General features: G+C 46.4%; 1 protein-coding gene across 1 annotated transcript in view; it reads right to left on the bottom strand.

Annotated features, from left to right (window-relative positions):
• heatr3 (HEAT repeat containing 3) overlaps window positions 1-17,471 on the bottom strand; it is a 29,116-nt gene extending 11,645 nt beyond the window's left edge. The window contains exons 1-8 of the mRNA XM_083791973.1: window positions 17,216-17,471; window positions 8,965-9,137; window positions 5,041-5,128; window positions 4,279-4,379; window positions 3,961-4,070; window positions 2,706-2,846; window positions 1,820-2,014; window positions 1,575-1,693 (exon numbers count right to left, since the gene is read on the bottom strand). Coding sequence (XP_083648099.1) covers window positions 1,575-1,693; window positions 1,820-2,014; window positions 2,706-2,846; window positions 3,961-4,070; window positions 4,279-4,379; window positions 5,041-5,128; window positions 8,965-9,137; window positions 17,216-17,350 — 1,062 coding nt within the window. The 5' untranslated portion in view covers window positions 17,351-17,471. The remainder of the gene's footprint in view (window positions 1-1,574; window positions 1,694-1,819; window positions 2,015-2,705; window positions 2,847-3,960; window positions 4,071-4,278; window positions 4,380-5,040; window positions 5,129-8,964; window positions 9,138-17,215) is intronic.
• Window positions 17,472-17,746: the final 275 nt, after the last annotated feature.

Here is a 17,746-nt window from a genome sequence, read left to right on the forward strand (position 1 = left end):
GCATTCTGGCGGGCCTTGATGGTGTGTAATGGCTTGATTGATTTTATACTTGGTTCAGTTGCATGCTGGAAATTGCAGATCTACTACGCGTCGCAGCGTGAGCTTGTTGATCTGCTATTTTCAGCTTAATTAATGCCCAGTGGTGCACAGTAATGAATGCACTTATGACGTAAATTGAATGGCAGCCTAGTCTATGTACATTTAATGTCTGTATGTATGTGTTACTGTGTTTATAATAAGCGATTGATAGATTGAAGATAGGGAAGATAGTTTGTTCTGTACCCTGGCACAGATTTATTCAAAGTGAAACATTTTGTAACTTTGTTTTGAGTGATAAATAAAGTTGGGGGAGTGGGGGTATCCAATATGAATAAACATGTAGGGGTTAACATTATTGTAGCTTTCAATGCTGTTAACGAGAAGTCCATGGCATGGCTGTGGAAGAGTGGGAGTGGGCCTTGATTAGAGGAGTGGGTAGAGAGGCCATCTGAGAATCAGAAGGAAGGTGCAGAAGGAGCAAGATACATAAAGGAACACTAATCAACATTATCTTTATGTAACACTCATTGTCTCATGGTGTCTCACAGTTAAGAAACCTGCCTACCAATGATCATCGATGGGGATTCCAAGCAAAAATAAACTACAGACAAGCCATTGTTCCTGGAGATAGATATACGTGTTTGAAACAAATGACCAAAGCTGCCAGTGCCTGCCGATGATGTGACTGGTAGGCAGGCTTCAGAACTGTCCACTTACACGAACAGCCCTCCTCTGACACGGAGAGAATAGACAGTAATGTTACTAATGCTAATGAGCATTAGTGAGAACCCCCATGGTATTAATATAGAGGAGAAGCAGAGAAAGGAGGGCTACAAACAGCTGCTCCATGATATGATGGGATTCTATTTTCGAAGGATCACCAGTAAATTGTCAGCCGTGATCATGGCAGCAGCGCTGTGATTGGTGCTGTGAGGGACAAGCTCATCTCGGACCCGCCAGTTGGACAGGGGGCAAAGGAAGCAGAGCGACGGACACAAAAAATGAGTACACAAAACACAAAAAAGAGCTGGAATGACCATTCCAGGTCTGTAACTCTGAGTGTACTGTACAAATGGAACCAAATGGACCCGTCCTATTTGTACACTCCCATATGGGGGTACTTGGAAATAAAACGTTTGAGAATCACACCAGTAGACTTCCATACATGGTGTCATAGTAAATCAGTGAAGAAAACCTGGAGACTTGTGGGTCGAAAGCCCAAACCACACCAATGATTTGCCATTGCATGCAAACGGTTGCGAGTAGATGCATGTAGTTGTAGTTGCAAGCAACCATTGAATTGAACTACGGTAATTGAATCACTCGGGTCGACTTGCGTCTGCATGCGTCTACTCACAACAGGACACATGACACCGCTGGGACCCTTAGGCATGGTTTGGGCTTTATGATCAAAATAAGAACATTATAAAAAGCTGGGTAAAAAAAATAAACATAGAATTTGCCCACGAACAAGGCCAAGTCTAGCCTCCACCACATGTATGGACATATTGATGAGGAGACATATAATCACTCACCGGCAGCAGATCAGAGAAGTCAGTATCTACATGACGTGCAGCCATTCCGTTGCTCCTGTGCCCAGTTCCCTCCTCCATGTCCTCCTCTTCAAGCCCTCCAGCAGCCAGCTCCTGCTCCTCTGTGACCAGCAGTGGTGGAAAGGAACATTTAAGTGAAGTCTTTTCCACAAATGAGACTTGAAAAATGGGGGTCATCTTATAATCAGAATAATTATATTCGGCACAATACGGTAAAACATGAGTACTTTTTCCACCACTGGTGACCGGTGAGGTCGAGGCCAGAGGACCTCTGAGGTGACGCGCCTCCTCTGCACGCCGCAGCTCGGGGATCAGCACACCGGCGTCCAGCTCCAGGGTTTGCCCCAATACGGCCGCCAAAGCGTTAAGGGTCTGGGCCTGGCTGCCGGCCGGTAAGTTGCTCTTCATGTTCCACAATGTCCCTATTGGAGGCGACAGAGAGAGGACACGACGACAATAGCTTATCTACAAGCTTACAACGAGTCACTTTGTGATGCACCTATAATGAATATGTCAGTCCTTTCTTTGAATATTTGTCTATCTGCCATGTGCATATTTTCTTTTGATTACCAGGCAAATAGAAATTCTTTATTCATATGTTCCAATGTTCAATGCAAAAAACACAATTAAATCGACATTAATCGCAATTATTTGTGAGATTTGTGACAGCCCTAGAGCATGCCCACCTGGGAAAACAACTGCTGCACGGTTCAGGGGACACGGGGGGAAAGACTGCTGCAGCGCCTTTGTGTTTGCATTTATTTATTATCTTGTAAGTATTTTAATTGATTTGCATTTTCTAAAACACAAATAGTCCCTACTGGGGGTCACTGGCACAAAGCATTGTCAGTTTACAACAAAAGGTTTGAGAACCACTGCTGTAAACCACTGTGTTAAAAAGGGAAGTTACTGTTGTTTTGAGTACCAGAGACAGTAAGATAAATCTGATAATAAGCACCACACCGACACACAAGCAGAGCCATTGATACAGTGCCTGCAGCAGAACGTCCTGAGCAGTGTGTGTCTGTGTGAGACATGTCTTTGTGAGTGGACAGTACCTGCAGCCAGCGTCCTGAGCAGTGTGTGAGCCATGTCTCTGTGAGTGGACAGTACCTGCAGCCAGCGTCCTGAGCAGTGTGTGAGCCATGTCCTTCTGCGTTGACAGCATCACGCTCTCCAGGGCTCCTAGCACCGAGCCGTTGATGCTGCCCAGCAGCTCCAGGTTGTCCTCTGTCACAGTGTGCAGGCAGTGGGCTGGAAGGGTCACGTCAGTACAAGCATGTGTGCGTTTAGATTTATAGCATACTGCAACAATTGATGATCAACACAATATGGGATGTACATACATTATGCACCGTGTGCTGCAGGTGCAGGGGTCCAGGCAGCCGAACGGTAAGCTTTATTATGTTCGATAGCGAAAGCAATACGGCACAAACTTCTATTAGACAACTGAAGGACTTGTGCAATGGCAAGAGCATTATGCAGTCGCTTCTGTGCATTCTTGTTCCATAAAATGGTTAATATTAAAGGAGATAGATTTCCTCTCATTTAATGCAGAGGGTAGGGACAGTTCCTCTCACTCAACCTCTCCTCAAAGCAAGCAACCATTTGTCGTTTCTACCACATGTGCAGACAGGGTACTTGTTTGTGTATGAAGTACACAAAATCGGGTCGTGACAAAATCAGGGAGGCACGCGGACATGAGCTGGTAAACTTGCGTCATGTGATGAAAAGTATCATTTGGCCTTTAGACTTGAATACAGGGTTTAGTAATAAGTAAAAGGTAAATAAATACTGTGCATATATATTACAAAGTTCCATATATTCACACACTGATTGACACACACTGAACCATGCAAAGCACCAACCTGCTCATCGGGAGAAGGAGGGTTCAGTGTCTTGCTCAAGGACACTTACTGGTACTACTAACGCAGGGGGAGCCAGGGCTCGAACCATAGCCGCACTACCTCTTGAAGGACTGCCAGTCTGCCACCCCCAGCACAAAAGTGATAAGCAGTGATACAGTGACTACAGCGACTACATGAGACACTTGGGAGTGAGTCTGCAGCTCTGACTGCAATGGGGAGTTTATTCCAGTTTGGAATTGGAATAAATCGTCTCATGTCCAACACTGTTAGTTACAGGATTAAAATTCAAAACCAGCTAAAGTAGGAGATAGACCAGATCAAAACGCGTCGCATCGTGCGGTGCTTCAGCGTGTAGATCTGCTGCTATATGACTGTGGAGGGTTGTCCAGGGAACTTTTGGGATGGCTTAGTCCGAATGCAGTCCAACCCGGCCTGCGTTCCTGCCATGCAACCAAATTTGATAGTAGAAACGTACATATGAAGTTAAATTCATGTCCTACCGGCAACCACAGCCAGCTCTGTGTTGTGTGGATGTCTCTCCACACACTGGACGACCACGTCCAACAAACCAGACTTGTTGAACAGCGAAAGGGCCTGGCTGCTGCTTTCACTGGCAGGGAGCAGAGAACAATATATACAAAAAATATATATATATATATATATACATTTGAAACATAAATTAAAACAAAAAACAAATACTCATGGTATGAAAGGACATTTTCGATGGATAGTCATCTCCACGAAATGTAAAAACAAATAACGCACAAAAGCAAGCTCAGCGGGGATCATGTTCACTTTCAACAACAGCCCTAGCTTACCACAGATTCCAAAGCAGGTTCACTGCCTCGTTGGCCACGCCTTCCACCGTGTTCCTGGGCTCTTTCATGGGCACAGTGCTGGCCTCAAAGCCAGCACAACACTAGATGTTCCACAAACAAAAACAATACAAGCTTAGCCAAATTACTTTGATTGTGGCGACATGCACCGGAAATAGCCAAATCTACAAGCTCACAACGTGTTACTGCGAGACATGTTGTGAGCTTGTGGATCGGCTATTTTCAGCGCACGACACCAGCATGCAACTATCTCTCAACTATGTATAAATGGGACTTTAGTGCACATGGTTCCACTCTCACTGCTACCATGGATCTAAACAATGCAAAGAATCTAAATAGCTAATGTGAGCACGCCCTGTACCTCACAGAGATAAACATTGAGTACATACATGATTGAGTACATGACAACTGAATTTATTTGTTCTTCTTGGCCCCAGGGCATTTTGCTAAAAATAATTAGTCACCTAAAATTCTGACATGAGAATGACATGGGATGATGGGAGTGATCGTTTGCCCGCAAGCAAAGTCCTTGTTATCATTCCTCTTTCAAACATGAGTCTCTCTCCTATATTGTATGCATATTTAAGCACTCAGAGATCACACCCCTCTATATATATATATGTATACAGTAGACTAGAGGGAGTATTGCGTACATACAACAGCTGTCTGAAAAAGCATTTTAAGAGTAACGGAACAGAAGCTGAATATAAACACGGGGTGTGGAAGAGCCCGCCAGTGTCTCACCTCTCGGAGCAGGGCTGTCAGAGGGGTCATGACATCATGTTTCACCATGTCCTCACAAACCTCATGGCCTCCACATGCACTCAGGTTCCTGTGTGTGTGTGTGTGTGTGTGTGTGTGTGTGTGTGTGTGTGTGTGTGTGTGTGTGTGTGTGTGTGTGTGTGTGTGTGTGTGTGTGTGTGTGTGTGAAAGTAAAACAATAATAAATCTGGTAAACTCATGAACCAAAACCAGTATATTCTTAGTATATAGTATATTGCTGCCGTCGGGCAGAAACCTTATTTTAAAGGTATATTCAGTGATTTCACTTAATTCAAATATCACTTATTTTTTTGTTTTGTTGTGATAATCCTCTCTACTATAGAGTGTGCTGACCATATAAGGAGTTCCTCCCTGTCCCCAGTTAACCCCTGGGGGTCAAAAAACCTTAGGTTTCGTTTTTGACTCTCTATCCTGATTGGACGAAAGGCTGGGTCCCACAGCCAAAAACGAAACCTAAGGTTTTTTGAGTGAAATCACTGAATATACCTTTAACTGTTTCCTAAATAACCTCAGCTCATAAATCATACATTTCCACCCACTGCCAGCTTTTTTCCCCCATATTTCCTTACGTTTGTAGTCACAGAATAATTATCTCCACTATGATCGCAGGGAATGAGTTGCCCTACTTGTTCATCCTACAGGGTCACACAGAAGCAACGAAGTAGCAGATCCACAAGCTCAAAATGCGACGCAGTTTGAGCTTGTGGATCTGCTACTTTAGCTGTTTTTGAATCGGAATCCCTAAAAGTATGAGGTTTCTACCCGACAGAGACGATATGAGTGTGAGAGAACATTTATTTGGCTTTACTTAAACTTTGACACACTTGAAGTATAGTGGGCAAGAAATCTTCAGTCTGGCAAAGAGAACAATCTGAATAAAATTGGGGAATAAAATAATGATATAACCAAACACCATCTTCATCTCAGTGTTTACCAAGCAACTCTTGTCGATAACTGGATTATGGCTCTCCCTGTTGAAATACTGTAGAACTGGGAATAATTTGTCAAGAGAATGTTGCATTTATCACATCCTGAAAAATGTTTTTGTCATGTTATATGGATATCCCATTCCAGGAGGAATATATTGTAGCCCTAGTTATTCTATTTAATTTTACATGAATTCACATTAAAGTTAATTCAGGAAAGAACTATTTTTCCTTGCAATTATAGAAATATACAATGAATGAATTTTAAAGCTGTTAAATAAGGATTTTGGATTGCAGCTTTAACTCTTGCGGTCACATCTAATGCCACGCATCTGTGTTGCAGTGGAAAAAGCGTACATTTGACTAGACTAGACTAGAGCATGGATAGAAGGGGTACCATCCTGGGCAGGTCGTGTAGACTAGAGCATGGATAGAAGGGGTTCCGTCCTGGGCAGGTCATGTAGACTAGAGCATGGATAGAAGGGGTTCCGTCCTGGGCAGGTCGTGTGTAGACAGTAGACTAGAGCATGGATAGAAGGGGTTCCGTCCTGGGCAGGTCATGTAGACTAGAGCATGGATAGAAGGGGTTCCGTCCTGGGCAGTTCATGTAGACTAGAGCATGGATAGAAGGGGTTCCGTCCTGGGCAGGTCGTGTAGACTAGAGCATGGATAGAAGGGGTTCCGTCCTGGGCAGGTCGTGTGTAGACAGTAGACTAGAGCATGGATAGAAGGGGTTCCGTCCTGGGCAGGTCGTGTAGACTAGAGCATGGATAGAAGGGGTTCCGTCGGGAAACTACAGGGAGAGTGAGTGTTCCGTGCTTACCGCAGTTCTTGGAAAGCCCTGCTGTGATTGGCCAGTAGTAGAAAACCCACAAAGCTGCGTTCAACGCACAGGTGAAGTCAGTGACGTATTACGGCCACAAAGCACAGGCATGAACAGCACTTGCACATACGTCTATGACTTGGCCATCCGCACAAAGCTGTGCTCAAATTTGCATTGTGCTCAATATGTAGGTGTGGAATTCTCTCAAATAGATGGACCCAGTCCAGGTTTTACACTCAAGACTTACAAATGGATAAATGAACACAGGCTTTTAACTGCACAGTGTAATCTTGTTCATGGACATGAGACAACTAGCATGGGACGGGGTATTCAAAGTTAAAGCTGCAAATCCTTATCCAACACCTTTAGAGGTTCTCAAAGTGGGGTCCAGGAACCCCCAGGGGTCCTTGAGGGGGTTCCAGGGGGTTGCTGTGAGTGGAGCGGCGCTGTGTGAGCTATGTTCCATCACCAGCCAGTCAAACGATACGATAAAGTGACTTTGGCTGAATGAGCCACTCTCTTGCGTGCCCCACTCTCTTCTCTTGAATCTGGTTATTAATAATTAACTCACAAAATTTAACATTTAAAGCCAGGCATTTTTACGGGCACCTGTTTACCTGCGCCAGACAAAAACTACAAAAAACTACAAATCGCAGTTCCCATCTTGAACCGGAAGTATTCACTGCATCCTCTCCGCCTCTCAATCCGGCCCTAAACTAGCAATCAACATGAGCGGATAGCGAGCGTGACAACAACCCCCTGGAGCGAGGAGCGGCATTTCCCAACACTCCGCTCACATACTCACGTTAACCACTTAATCTATTTATTATCTATTTATATGTTGGCTAATCAAAAATAGAAGATCTACAAGCTCACAGCATGTCACTTACTCACTTTAATCATTTTTGAGTGGTGCAACCACTCCAAGGAACAGCAATGTGTCCGTGTTCACCTATGTGACGTTAATGAGCACCAGTATGACTGAGTACCAGAATCAGAGAGAGACAGTGCTGCACTGTTGCCTGCTAATGAGAGAGAGAGAGAGAGAGAGAGAGAGAGAGGAGGGGGGGAGAGAGAGAGGGGAGTTGCACCACTCAGTTCACACAGGTGTGATTTTGAATAATATCGAAGATGTCGTTGAAACATTTTGAATATTTTTTCCTAACTAATCTTCTCTTCAGGGGTCCCTGGCAGAAAAAGCATTCCAGATTGGGGTCTGCAGCCAAATAGATATCATTTGTGGGGTCCTTAAGATGAATTAGTTAGGGAACCACAGCATTTAAAGTAGTGCTGCACGATTCTTGCTCAAATGTGAATCTCGATTTTCCATCATGATTCTCACACGATTCTCATTTTTGTCTATTGTCTGTAGTTGCTGAAGATTACTACTAAATTCAAAATGTGGCACCTGGAGCCAACTACTGTGACTTTAAACAGTCAGACAGATATTTTGTGAAGCCACCAAGGAAATCGAGACTTCCTGAAAGCTGTCTTCACCTAGACTGTATTACCTTAATAAACATGTCATGAATACTTTCTGCTTCCAGTCACTAGTTTAAAGTCTCATTTCTCATGTCATAATATTCTTTTTGGAAAATTATGGTCCCATTTATTACAAAAATGACCATAAAGTTGCGTATGTTCTGAGGGGCGTGGCTACCGTTACAGTCTATGATCGGGAGCCACCCCCCCGTTCGAGTCAAAATAAAAACCAACGAAGAAGAAGGGGGGAAGTCCCGCCTCGTTGTCTGGGACAGCCAATGACCAGCTGGGCCCAAACGGATCTAGAAAGATGGCGATTTACAATTCAAGGACTGACTGGCTTCATCTTACGTCCATAACAGAGCCGGAGAACGCTTTGTCCATATTTTTTTACAGTCTATGCTTTAAACCGATAACATCAAACTGCATGACTTAAACTTCTCTTAACGCATTTCTCTTGAAGCAAAAACATAAGAGTAACTATAATGAATTGGACAGCACACTAGTGCTGCACGATTCTTGCTCAAATTTAGGAATTGAGATTGTGTAGGTCCGAATCTGAATCTAGATCGCAATCTTTTTTGATTAATTGTGCAGCACTACTTTAAAGAAACCCTGTAGGACTTTACAGCGTGGTTAGTGGGCACTTCTCACCTGAGTGCCCCTGTGGCGGTCTCCCTGACAGCCAGGCTCTGGTCCAGCAGCATGGGGCCCAGGCGCCTCACAGCATCCCTCTGCAGGAAGCCTGGGATGCTCTGACTCGTCTGCACCACCCGGGAGATGCTGGCACATGCAAACTCTCTCACGTCAGCATTGGGACTCTGCAACTTTTCACCACCACACAAGACATGGGGGTCTTAGTCCTAGTGATAATATTTAACCTCATATTCTGTTATTTTGTATAGTCTTTGAATCACTAGCCACGCCCATTAGGAAATGTTGTTCTTGTGATAAAGTGAAACAAATTTTAAATTCAGCGTCAGAGTGGCATGCTAGTTATTTTATGCATACGTTCCCCAACTCTTCCAACTGTTTTTGGGAGATTAATCTGATTTCAACACTGAGTGCATTCCAATGCAATACCCATACAAATGCAGGGAAGAATCGTAGAAGCAGTAGAAGGCTATGGACCAGAGCTAATGTTATAGAATATGTGTTTTCTTGTCTGAAACCATACATTTATTAACAACTTTAACTAGTTTGGAGGACAACTATCTATCTATCTACAACTGCAAGCTGCACTATTTTTGCTATTTTGAAAATGGCACTTAAGGGGAAATTTCTTTCTGAAATGACACCAAAATATTTGACATTGTTGAAGAGTTCTGCTACTAAACAGAGTTACCGTAACTGAATTTAGACTTCACATCAAGTCTAGTATAGTCGGTTATGTTTCATTCCTTACTGACTGCCAGTAGGCAGTAAACAATAGTGAATATGCCCTCTCGCGCTCCGCGCAGGTCGAGTCTTAATATAAACAAAGTCATGTGACGTGTAGGCTGCCCGTGCGTCCCGGTAGTCTATATAAGCACGTGACAGCCCACACCCGGCCTCTTTGAAACTTCTCGCTACCTGACGTGAGTATCGTGGGTAAGTGTAGCTCCTAGAATCTGTACATCAGTTCTGTATTGCAAGTCCAAAGAGTTGTTAAGACACTATAGGTGTCGTGGTGTTGACATCCTGCCTGTGGCTGTTGCCGAGAGCGCAAATTGTTGTCCTCTCAAGGCTGTGGTTGTCAAATAATCACCATTACTCTTTGTTTGTCTTGAGGATCCCTAGCTACAAACACTCTCATAGTGTTGTTAAAGGGCTTCCTCCACACAATGGGTGTTGGCCGCGTGCTGCTGGTTTTCCACAGCACTCGACTAATTACCTAGTTATATTGTTTGTTTGATAATTACTTGCGCAAGCAGAGCGCGCAAGTAATATTTTCGCCCGGTCTCCTTCGTCGTGACAGCTGTTCCGCCATTCGAGGCTTACGCAGAAAAACATCAAATCTGTGCCTGTGTTGCTGGACCAATGATGACGAAATGACCATATTTCTTACGTCATCATTTAGAGCTAGTCATACGTATACTATATACATAATCAGTAAAAAATTAAATAGCAAATTGTGCCTGATCTGCTGGGACCAGAGTACGTGGTGTGTATGTGTATGACTAGCTCTAAATGATGACGTAAGAAATATGGTCATTTCGTCATCATTGGTCCAGCAACACAGGCACAGATTTGATGTTTTTCTGCGTAAGCCTCAAATGGCGGAACAGCTGTCACGGTTTTTGGCGCAAAGTAACCACAGTATACCGCTAATCAACTTACAACTACACACTTTATACAGTATAGAGTATAGAGTATATATGTATACATATATAGTATATGCCTATATACTATATATATACTATATATATTTCTTACGTCATCATTTAGAGCTAGTCATACGTATACTATATACATAATCAGTAAAAAATTAAATAGCAAATTGTGCCTGATCTGCTGGGACCAGAGTACGTGGTGTGTATGTGTATGACTAGCTCTAAATGATGACGTAAGAAATATGGTCATTTCGTCATCATTGGTCCAGCAACACAGGCACAGATTTGATGTTTTTCTGCGTAAGCCTCAAATGGCGGAACAGCTGTCACGGTTTTTGGCGCAAAGTAACCACAGTATACCGCTAATCAACTTACAACTACACACTTTATACAGTATAGAGTATATATGTATACATATATAGTATATGCCTATATACTATATATATACTATATATATTTCTTACGTCATCATTTAGAGCTAGTCATACACATACACACCACGTACTCTGGTCCCAGCAGATCAGGCACAATTTGCTATTTTATTTTTTACTGATTATGTATATAGTATACGTATGACTAGCTCTAAATGATGACGTAATAAATATATATAGTATATATATATATTTCTTATATAATATATACTATATATATTTCTTACGTCATCATTTAGAGCTAGTCATACGTATACTATATACATAATCAGTAAAAAATAAAATAGCAAATTGTGCCTGATCTGCTGGGACCAGAGTATGTGGTGTGTATAGTTACATCTAAACATTAATAATTTCAAACGTTCCTTCACAGAGATACTGAGATTTGACAATTTACAGCGGTCGAAAGGAATTGCGCGCTCTGCTTGCGCACTAGTTGGCCATTTATGGCCTACTAGTGTGCAACAAGCAAGTATGCACTCGACAGAGTGCAGTTCTAGTTAAACTTATATTCATTCTTAATTTGATTAAGAATAGATATAAATTCAGGTTACTGGAGGTTCCCACGCGTTCTGTGCTTGCACAGTCCTCGCTGGGATTGCCTAGTCAAATGTCTGACATTTAGTTTGATGATTAATCTAAATTAATTCATTAATCTAAATAATTTAATTTGTGAAAAAAAAAAAACTTTAGTTACTGGAGGATCCCACGCGTTCTGTGCCTGCAGTCCTCGCTGGGATTGCCTAGTTGAATGTCCGATTGACATTTTTGTTTGATGATTAATCTAATTAATTAGTTAATCTAAATAACTTAATTTGTTTAAAAAATTAATAAAAACGTTGGTCTGTTTGCTGGAGGTTACTGACGCGTTCTGTGATTGTACAGTTCTCGCTGGTATTGCCTGGCTATACAACTGGCTTGAGACTACTGAGCTATGGCGTGTACGTCCTGTAGCACTCAGCTCCAAGTCGACGACGGACATGACTTGTGTCCGACATGCTTGGGTGTCGGTCACCTCAGGGAAGCCCTGACTGACAAAGCATGTATGAACTGTAGCACTCTACCACTCTCTGTGAGAGAGGCTAGGCTGTGTGAGGTGGAGAACCTCCTGTTCAAGGGAAACCTCCCACCTTCTGGGGTCGCTGCTGATGGGAAGGTGAAGCGCAAACGCGGGTCTCGCGCAGAGCGCGGTCACCTGGCCCGGAAGAAGTCAACGGCGGCTGTCACGACTGCTCCATATCGCCATGAAATGGATGATTTGCGGGCTGAAATAGAGCGCCTTAAGGCAATGGTACGGCCACCGCCTCCTCCGCCACAGGCGGTCCAGCAGCCACCGCCTCCTCCGCCACAGGCGGTCTAGGAGCCGGAGGGCGATGATGATCTAGAATTAGATTATGATTATGACTATGATGACGCCATGTCAATTGGAGCTTCAGACTCCATGTTCCATGACGAGGATGAAATCCCCAGGGGGGACCCCCTGGATCAGGGTGATCCCCAGGTGGATAGTGTGCAGGCTGAGGATGGCTCAGAGACTTCCCGCAGAAGCTCGGTAAGCACTGAGCTGGGGATCGGGCCCTGCACATTGCGTTCAACGCTGCGTGCTGCCCTGGCTAAGATTGAGCTGGACGACCCGTCAGCCGCTCATGGGGCGAGTAACCCGTTCTTCAAACGGGCTGCCGCCGCTAGAATGCCACCGTTTGCTGTCCCACCCCTGCCTGACTACCTAAATCAGCTGAAGGAGTGCTGGGCTGAGAAGGGTGCATCTGCCCACCGAGGCAAGGATGCAAGGACCCTGGCCTCCATGGACAAGGCAGAAGTGCATGGACTGGTTCGCATGCCTCCTGTAGACCAGTGCATTGCGGCGCTGGTTCTCTCTCCAGACGAGGCACTAAAGGCAAGAACCCGCTGTCCCAGTGCACAGTGTGCAGTCACTGACGACCTGCTGACAAAGGCATATGGTTCTGCTGCCACAATGTCCCGTTTGGGGAACTCTCTCTCTGTGCTCCTCCTCGCCCAGTCCAAGATCTTGGAGAGTGGGCCAGGGAGTCAGTTGGGCGACTTTAATGATGTGGCTCTGGAGTCCTTCGCCTTAATGACAAGTGAACTTGGCCGTTTGATGTCCACCTTGGTCGTGACACGACGTCAGGTGTGGCTTGCACAGGCGCCTATGTCTGACAGCTGCAGACAGGCGCTACGGAAGCTTCCGGTGGTGCCGGACCAGTTGTTTGGCCCGGAGGCAACCGAGGCACTGCAGCGTAGGCAGCAGTCAAGGCTTCAGAGGACTGGGGTCAACGGGCCAGAGGCTCGATGGCACCACCCGGTCGACCCTCTAAGCCACGTGGCGCACGGGATCCGCGACGCCTGGGCTACCTGAATCCTCAGCCGCAGACCTGGCAACGTGACCAGGTGGCGGCAGGCAGAGGGCAACATCAGCCCAGAGGTGAGCAGTGGCCTTGCCAGCCCCAGCGTGGGCAAGGGCGAGGGCATAGCCGGCGCCCCCCCAAGTACCCAAATAACCCCCCAGGCACAGCCTGAGGGTCTGGGGCCGGCGGTGGGCAGATTTTCACAGCAGCACCTGAATTACTGGGCAGACCATGCCAGAGATGCATGGGTCGTTAAAACAATGTCCCAAGGTTACAGGTTGCAATTCCGCCGCCGACCCCCACAATGTTCACGGGTCAGGGTGACTTCAGTCACAGACCCCGTGAAGGCCCAGTGTTTGTCTCAAGAGGTGACCAAGCTCTTGGACAAACGAGCAATAACAACGGTTCACCCACGTTCACAGAACGAGGAGTTCTACTCCACCTACTTTCTGATCCCAAAGAAAGATGGGTCTCTCAGGCCTATACTAGACCTAAGAGGGTTAAATGTGCACCTCAAGGTCCTTCCATTTCGGATGCTTCGCACAGTCGACGTCCTACAGGCTATCACACAGGGGGAGTGGTTCACCACAATAGACCTCAAAGATGCCTACTTTCATGTGCCCATACATCCAGAGCACAGAAAGTACCTCCGCTTTGCCTTTCAAGGCAAAGTCTACCAGTTTGCCGTTCTGCCGTTCGGCCTGTCTCTGGCTCCCTGCATCTTCACAAGGTGTATGAGGGCAGCCTTAACGTCGCTATGCCTGTTGGGAGTGAAGATACTTCCCTACCTAGACGATTGGCTCATTTGCGCCCCCTCGTTCAGGGAGGCGGAACAGGTGACGTCCAGAGTCCTCGCTCACGTCGAGGCACTGGGCATGACCGTAAACCTCGAAAAGAGCTCGTTGCTCCCAACGCAACAGACCACCTTCCTCGGCATGTCCATAGCTTCGGTATCGATGCAGGCACGACCGACTGCACAGAGGGTGGAGAGAATTCAGAACCTCCTGCGGTCTTTCCGCCTGGGGGCGAGGTTGACCTACCTAACATGGCTCAGACTGCTCGGCATGCTGACCGCAGTCTCAGCAATCACTCCTCTGGGGCTGTTACATCTACGCCCATTACAGAGGTGGTTCAATGGCCTTCACATGGACCCCTGTCTACACAGGGGGGTCAAGGTCAGAGTCACTCGCAGGTGCCTTGGTTATCTCCGCCGTTGGCGGGACAATGCATTCCTGCTGAGTGGAGTCCCTCTCGGCTCGGTCCCGGCGAGACGAGAGGTGGTGACAACAGATGCCTCGCCTCAAGGTTGGGGCGCGGTATGGCAGAAGAGGTCAGTCCAGGGGCTATGGTGCTCTCGATGGAGAGGACGCCATATCAATGTGTTAGAACTCCGGACTGTTTCCTTGGCGCTGAAGCACTTCTTGCCCTTTCTCAGGGGGAAGCACGTGCTCATTCGGACGGACAGCACCTCAGTGGTGTTTCATGTCAACCATCAGGGAGGGACCAGGTCTCTGGAGTCCCTGAGGGAAGCCCATCGCCTGTGGACGTGGGCTTATCCTCTATTTTCCTCGATGAGGGCTATGCACCTGCCAGGCAGAGCAAACTCTGTGGCAGACTATCTGTCTCGTCAGAGACTGCCCCCTGGGGAGTGGAGATTGCACCCCCAGGTGGTACAGTTGATTTGGGATCGACACGGGGTAGCCTACGTAGATCTATTCGCCTCGGAAGGCACGACTCATTGTCCTCGGTGGTTCAGCCTGGCAGAGACCAGTGCCCCACTCAGGATGGACGCTCTCGCCAGCGCTTGGCCGAGAGCGCTCCTTTATGCGTTTCCCCCGATCCCCCTGTTGTTGCCTGTGCTTCACAGGGTGAGATCGTCAGATCACAGAGTTCTCTTGGTGGCCCCCAGGTGGCCCTCGAGAACATGGTATTCAATGCTCCTCAGTCTGTTGGACGGGGATCCATGGCAGCTTCCAGCAAGGATAGACCTCCTGTCCCAGCTGGACGGGAAGGTTTGGCATCCATCGCCGAGCCTCCTTCAGCTTTGGGTATGGCCACTGAAAGGGATCAGTCACTCTTGAGTGGGCTAGGCCCCTCAATATGTGAGACCCTGCGGAATGCAAGGGCCCCTTCCACAAGGTTGGTGTACTCAAATTGCTGGGCTGCTTTCTCATCATGGTGCAGCGACAGGGGTCTGGACCCGGTCTCTTGCCCTATACAACACGTACTACATTATTTACAGTGTCTACTTGATGCTGGCTGTGCAGCCTCCACCTTGAAGGTGCACACGGCCGCTACAGGTCAGTTGGTGCGCATTACTGGGTGACAATTTCTGCGTGGTGCCAAGAGGTTACGCCCCCCTAGGGTGAGGCATACTGCAGCTTGGGACCTGCCTCTGGTCCTGCAGGCGTTGAGCAGGGCGCCCTTCGAGCCTATGGCTGGGTCGTCCTTGAGCTAATTATCGATTAAGACCGCCTTTCTGTTGGCAGTTACGACAGCTAAGCGTGTGAGTGAGCTCCACGCACTTTCTATTAGCCCCGCATGCCTTCGGTGGAAGGCTGGCAGCACTGGGGTCACACTTTGGCCAAATGTGTCATTTTTGCCTAAGGTTCTGCCCCCCGATTATGTTAACCAGGCCATAGAGTTGGCGGGATTCCATCCTCCCCCGTTTACATCCGAGGAGGAGGAAAGGGCCCACTTACTGTGTCCAGTCCGTGCGTTGCAACTGTACATTCAGGCAACACGGGATATTAGACGCTCAGAGCAACTGTTTGTGTGCTACGGCGGAAAGAATAGAGGATGCGCGCTGTCTAAACAGCGGCTATCCCACTGGGTAGTGGATGCGATTAAGAAGGCTTATGAAGCATCTGGTAAACCTGCCCCCTCCGAGGTCATCGGCCATTCTACCAGGGGCATTGCCACGTCCTGGGCGGCGATGAGAGGGGTGTCACTGGCATCTTGGACAGCCCCTTGCACGTTCTCGAGGTTCTATCGCCTTGATGTGGCCTCCAGATCCTCACTGGCGTCGGCGATCCTGCCACTGGCTGCTACGGCAGTTTAGTAGGTGGGTTCAATTCCTCGTGACACTTCTGGTATGAGTCATCCACTATTGTTTACTGCCTACTGGCAGTCAGTAAGGAATGAAACATAACGCAAGTTACGAATGTAACTATGGTTATGTGAATTCCTGGATGACTGCCAGTAATAACGGTCACTCGGAATCTTTCAGGGCGAGAAGATTCTTAAGAGGCCGGGTGTGGGCTGTCACGTGCTTATATAGACTACCGGGACGCACGGGCAGCCTACACGTCACATGACTTTGTTTATATTAAGACTCGACCTGCGCGGAGCGCGAGAGGGCATATTCACTATTGTTTACTGCCTACTGGCAGTCATCGAGGAATTCACATAACCATAGTTACATTTGTAACTTGCGTTAGTTAGTCCATCCATACACAGACGCGAGTGTTTTTATTTTATCCATTTGTGTAAACCATACTAACTACCAGTCGTTGGCATTGTACAATGCTCTTAATTGATCCATGATGTGCAAGTCTAAGAAGTGTACAAATGCAATCAGATGACATGACAATTTGTTTACATTGTGTACACTTCTGAATTGTCAAAATAGTTGAATTAAGGTTGGGTTTTTTTGACAGCGCAAAAGATAACATCCTCTGGTCATTCACAATAAGTGACAACCACAGAGCTCTTTGGCAACAGTCTACGATGTTCCCTACATTATTTCGTAGGTCAGCACATTAATTCACAAGTTGACATGCACGCATTTTCCTACTTTCTCCAGTAACTCTCCAGCTGGACAACGGTCTTCGTCCTCCTCCACTTCGAGTTCTTCTCTCGCAGGGTTCACTGGCAGCCCGGCGGAGTTGAACTGGGACCGTTTAAACTTATTATTCTTTGCTTTACCCATTTCTTTACCCTTATGTTTATGAAATAAGTGGGACAATTAAGCCGAGCATGGGAGTTGAGTCGGCGGTGTGCTGCTGCTGCTGCTCAGTCTGTCAACCATCCACACGCACATAAGACGCCATGTGGAAATTCCCTGCCGTAAACCGATTGTTTGAGGCGGAAAACAGGACGCGCGTCGTAAACACGACGCAAAGGAAAAAGTACCGGTAAATTAATTTAAAAAAGGAATGATGACACCTTGACTTTATGATATTTAGCATAGTACTGTACTATGCTAAAGATCATCGTACTATTAGTACATTCTATAGATAGATAGACAGATAGACAGATAGATAGATAGATAGATAGATAGATAGATAGATAGATAGATAGATAGATAGATAGATAGATAGATAGA

This window comes from Protomyctophum parallelum (genome assembly GCF_964188405.1).
Source record: "Protomyctophum parallelum genome assembly, chromosome: 2".
Classification (NCBI taxonomy): domain Eukaryota; kingdom Metazoa; phylum Chordata; class Actinopteri; order Myctophiformes; family Myctophidae; genus Protomyctophum; species Protomyctophum parallelum.